The 5,410-nt window shown below is 42.6% G+C and overlaps 1 protein-coding gene across 2 annotated transcripts in view; it reads left to right on the forward strand.

The window, feature by feature from the left end:
• The window catches only part of LOC131883150 (uncharacterized), a 26,137-nt gene extending 21,338 nt beyond the window's left edge, over positions 1 to 4,799 (forward strand). For both annotated transcript variants that reach the window (XM_059230526.1, XM_059230527.1), the window contains exons 5-7: positions 1,942 to 2,103; positions 2,192 to 2,720; positions 4,003 to 4,799. In XM_059230526.1, coding sequence (XP_059086509.1) covers positions 1,942 to 2,103; positions 2,192 to 2,720; positions 4,003 to 4,380 — 1,069 coding nt within the window. In that variant the 3' untranslated portion in view covers positions 4,381 to 4,799. The remainder of the gene's footprint in view (positions 1 to 1,941; positions 2,104 to 2,191; positions 2,721 to 4,002) is intronic.
• The last annotated feature ends 611 nt before the right edge of the window (positions 4,800 to 5,410 follow it).

Below are 5,410 nucleotides of genomic sequence, written 5' to 3' on the forward strand. Positions count from 1 at the left end.
ATAAATTTGAACCTTTGCATTCTCGAAAGTTTCTAAGGATAAAATTTTTGAAGAAAATACTTAACAATTCTTTTTTCTTTTGAGGGGGGGGGGCGGCAATGTTGAAAAATGACTTGCCTTCTTCGAAATGGTCTACAATTCTTATTTCATGAATATATATCCAGGCTAGTTAAAACAATGAAGTCCAACTCTCCTCTTTCTCGGGCTCCTTCATTGTTCAATTTGATGCCCCTCAAATATTCGTAGGGAGTATTTAGGTGCTGATCCAGAAGCAGGATTTCAGTCAGACTTAGACAAGTTTTTTACTCGAATTCCAAATCAACCCTAAATTCAAGGGCTAGCCAACTCTAATTCGTTGGTCAATCAAATAATATATGAAAATGAAAGTTAAGTAAAAAGAATGAATTTCTGTCTTGAAGTGCTGGGAATTCCATTCCCAGTTTTGGTAAAGAAATCTGCAAAAAATACGAGCGCGATGCTCTAGCTAAGCGCTTAATTAGCCATGTGAAGTAAAGAAAATTAAAGAACGGCATCCTGATTTTGGGCGCTACAAAAACAACAACAGCAACAACAAACTGACAAATTGAAACCAATGGCAAGTTAAATCTTTGCACGATGCACATTGGCTGGGCATTTTGCACCATAGCATGACGTCAGCTCTTTGTTTTCTCTTCACTTCTCGATGGGAATATTTTTAGAAGTCCGGGATCCAACCTAAAATGACATGTCAGACAGCTTGTGGTAAGAAAATGAGCTGGTGTAAATCCGACCAAATATAGTTGTTGCCTCTTCTCGATGAAGTGGATCGAAGAAAGACGCGAAAGCGCAATATCTGCAAAGTAGAGAGAAAAGTACAGATTGCCCATTTGAGGGGTACATTTTGGCAGACAATTTTTTCCCCGCACTTTCTTGATTGGCAATTAGTCAAATACTGAGCAATCGAAATATTTGATACCATCAAAATCTTTTGATCTGGCTAAATGCACGAACTTGGCCAAATTTGGGCCCAAAATCTGGATTAGGGAAACTGGAAGAGGCGAGGCATAAAGGTTATGTATTAACCATTACCTAACATTCGAATGTTCGGCCCACTCTGGGCCAGATCATGGAGTACGGAAGTAGTGGAGAAGAAAGCTCTCTGAAGCCTCGCTAGAAGACGTTTCAGTTTTGCAGTACCTCTGAATTGAGTATTTGAACATGAAAATGGAATTCATGTAGCACTCACCCTGCGGGAATGCATCTGATCAGGAGGTAATGCATAGCTCTACAAAACCTCGCTAGAAGACGTTCGATCTTCGACAGAGCTTTCCACTCCACTATTGATGTACTCCATGGTCAGATGCATCATGGAGTCCGCCAGGACTGGAGAGGAAAGCTTTTCGAAATCTCGCTAGCTGGCGAATTGAGTAACCACTCTCTCAGCATGATCGCATCTGATGAGGTGGTAAATCAAATATGACGGGTTTGTAGAGCTTGACTATTCAATCCTGACGACTTCCATGGTTACAAAGAAAGCTTTTGACGATATAACTTTTATACATATCGCTATGTAAGTACATTTTATGCATGTGGAAATGCTCTGAAAGGCCAAGTAAATTAGAGGTAGTAAGACATGCGTAGGTAAATCGAGGCATATTCATTCTTTGTGCTCAAGAAAATTTGGGGTCTAGCTTTGAGGCAAAAAAAACCATTTCATTTCGGATGTAGGGGCGCTCGTAGTTTCTTGAAGTAGTATAGCATTGTTCCCAAAAATATGTTTTCATTTGAAAACAGGGATTCTGTAAAGCTGGCGTCCATGATGAAAGGGCAAACTCATTAGCACGGAATCGATCTGATTTATGTCTTTCCCCCTGGTTTTTCAAGCGTATTTTCAAATAAAAGATCCTAGAAGGGCTCCAGAGTGATTTTACTAATTCGATGTCATGCATCTTCTTCTTACAGATACAAGAACGTGGAATGTGAAAGCATTAACGACCTGGCCGAGTCGGACGATCACCTCCTGAGTTCGAGCGATATCTTGGTTTTACAAGATCTCTTCGCTGCCGGATATCACTCGGCCAGTCAAGAGCGAATGGACGAATGCGGCCTCGACTTCAATCACAGGTAATGAAAGAGAGCTTTACATTATGAATACGTGCTCTGGGAGAAACACGTTCGTTACTGACTGCTAATGTCGATCCCATTTTTCCAGCATCATGACAATCTCGAGACTGGCCCGCTTCCATGCGGTTAGTTACGCTATGCAAGGCGATCTGGGACGGCGAATGAATGACCACTATCCATTTCTGACTGAAGACCCCGTGTATCGGGATGACACGAAAGAGATCTTCACCAAAACTCAGACCAGCATTGCCACTCGACTCTACAGTATCTTCCAGCACAGCTCTCCAGACTTGAAGGGCTTCTCCCATTTCTTCATGGACGCGGTGCGAAATCTTCACAGTATCCAACGCGACATGGTGAACCCCAACCAAGAAGACTCGCCGTTCCACGTTTTGTGCCATGGGGATCTCTGGCGTCAGAATGTGCTCTTCTACTATGGCACCAGCCTGGAGTGCCAAACGGACTGCGTCGATGTTCGATTTGAGGATCTTCATCGCGCTCGATACGCCTCATTGGTCACGGACATCCTCTACTTCCTCTTCACCACCGTGGACTTTGAGATCCGACGCGATCACACCATGGACTTTCTGGCAGTTTATTACGACCATTTTGTTAAGGTGCGTGTTTTTCTGCTCTTCTGTTTTTCCAAGGGAGAGGGGGGAAAAACATCACCCACGAGTGATGATGGTCATTGGCAAGTGGTGCTGGCAAGCACCATTGGCATTGGCTTGGACCACAATGGCTCGCTGAATAAGCTTCTTTTACTATTATGCCATCCAAGTTGCAGCCAACGGATTCTGAAATTCAAGCAACCATTGCACCGTATTTTCTGAATTGGTTGGATTTAATACCCAAGTCGTTGCAACCTTGTACATTGTGGATGGGGATTTTGATCCCTCAGAAAAGCGGTTGAGAGGTTGTGTCAAGAATTGTTGGCGACATGCAGTTGTTTAGCTAATTTTGATTTCATGCTTAACTCCGATGAAAGGGGGCCCTGCAGAAGAGTTACAAAGAGCTCTGAAGCCAAACGAAAGTATGTTTACATTTCCGACGTCAGGGAGCGCTTTCTTAGTTCTTCTTAGGGACCCTGGATGCAGGGTCTCTAGTTCTTCTGAGCTAGCCTCTTGTAACGCTGGGGCTGACTCTGCTGATTGTTCCAGGTTGATTTCTGATGCGTTTGGGGTGATATTAATATTTGGAGTTTTTTTGTTTTTTTTTGTAGAGGCCTTCAACTCTAGTCGATGTGATAAGAATCTCTTGGAACTTCGTAATCGAAACACTTATTGTAGGACACCTTTTTTGAACGTTCCGGACTCCTTGCATTTACAATATACTTCTTTACTTGAGTAGCATTTTAACGCCAAGCAATTATCAATGCTCTTTAAATGTTTGGTGAAAAAATAAAGATAAGCGAGAGTTTTACACAATGGCAGATAATGGTTTTCCACAAGGGACCTCAAACGAATTGGAGCTGAACTTGGGTTTAAATTGACAAACAGTCTCAATTTCTTCTCATTTTGTCTAAAAATCTTAAATGATTGTTCCTGCTCCTAATCTAAATACATGGCAGTCGAAAACTTGGCGAGGATGGGAAAAAGTTCTTCATGTAGTGTTCTGAACTACTTTCAACTTTTAGTTCATGCTTTTAAGTGGTATTAATTTTCTTGATCTTCTTATTGCAAAAGTTTTGTGAAGCAGGTCATGTAAACTTCTTTAATCACCATGGCAATCCACCTTTCTCTTAGAATTCCTATGGACTTGATATAGAAATGTGAAATCAGATCCAATGATTATAACCCTTAGTTTTAAAGTCTGAACATCCATTGTTCCAATGCGTTAGAAAATCCACATCGGAATCCATTGCATATACTACTATGTACATTGTTCTTCCTTTTGCAGAGCGTGGCCAAATTGTCGCCTTCACTTTCCATTTTCACCCGTGAAGAGCTGTTCGTGGAGTTCAAGTCCAAAATGATGTACGGCTTTCTCGAGGGGATATGTCTATTCTCCACCGTGTACGAGTCGCAAATTCGGAAGCTGGAGGATGAAGAGCGAGAACACCCCAACTTGGACGAGGGCAGCATCAGTGGCCTTCGACCGCGATACTCGGATTACAAGGATGCCGTGGTGTCCATGGTCGGCGACGTCATTCGAGTTCGCTTCCAGGGTGAAGCACCGCCCAAGAGTGCCCTCCCTAGCAGCTCGTCTCCCTCTCATCCATCTTCGGGACAAGACTTTCGAAAGTCCAGCACCAATGGAAACGGCCACCATGACTAAGAACATCCGAACTTCCAAAGATGGCATGGTAATCGGACTGACTGACGGTCAGAGAGGCAGCCCAAGTGTCAGAAGGACGATTGATGAGCCTCCCTAGGCACCCAATACGTAACAGCCAGCTAGGCAGCGAGCCAACTCAATTGCCGGCAAAGACAAAGAGTGATAGTGGAGGAGAGAAATTATTTTGTCGTTAGCAGCGAGTTAGCCACGTCCAAGAACGAGCCGGATTACTTGACATGATCGGCACGATCCGTCTGACAATAACGCCGCGCACAAAGTCGTTCTAATGCAATTCTCTATCAGGTGTCTTTGGTCTTTTGAAAAATATCTCATGGTTCTTTCTCATCCACCTCATTGAATGGTATCTCCCGAATCTCAAAAACAAGCGCAAGCAAATAAACAGTATGTCATAATGTTGATTTCTGCTTATTTTGCTTTGAGGTATTTGAGAGCGATTGGTTTACTCATGGACTTCTAGAAATATGGACGTTCATCGAAAATTTGGCCCGACCAGGAGCAGGCCGATCTATTACACAAAGATTTGTTCTGCAGTTATATTTGTATTCAAGTTCAAAACACATTTGGCTCTGTTTAAAGATATATTTGCGCTGTAGAAGATGTAACATAAGGGAGGTAAGATGTGTAAAACATAATAATGCCTTTTATTTATACAATATTTCCAGACAGGGATTTTAAAACCGAAACAATAAAGCAAACCAAAACCGTAGACTAGGAGCTGATGCAGCCGATCGGGCTTAGAGGCAGGCCAAGTAAGTAAGGTGTCCACTTCTCAGGGGTTCTTGGGTTCAACCCGGGGCCCGCAATTAACCTTTCCTAATTGTTGCTCCTTTTTATTGCTTACCAGGCATGAAAGTATTTTTACTCAATCATAGGTTTGAGTGTGCTTTCTAGGCTGTATCTTGATTCTAGATTTATTTTCCAGCAGATAATGTCGCATAGACTGCCTTTAGGACTGAGAAGAGCACGTACTCAAATGGTTTTCTGAAAATTTTTATTTCTAGAAGTCCAT

Source organism: Tigriopus californicus, chromosome 7, assembly GCF_007210705.1.
Source record: "Tigriopus californicus strain San Diego chromosome 7, Tcal_SD_v2.1, whole genome shotgun sequence".
NCBI lineage: Eukaryota > Metazoa > Arthropoda > Copepoda > Harpacticoida > Harpacticidae > Tigriopus > Tigriopus californicus.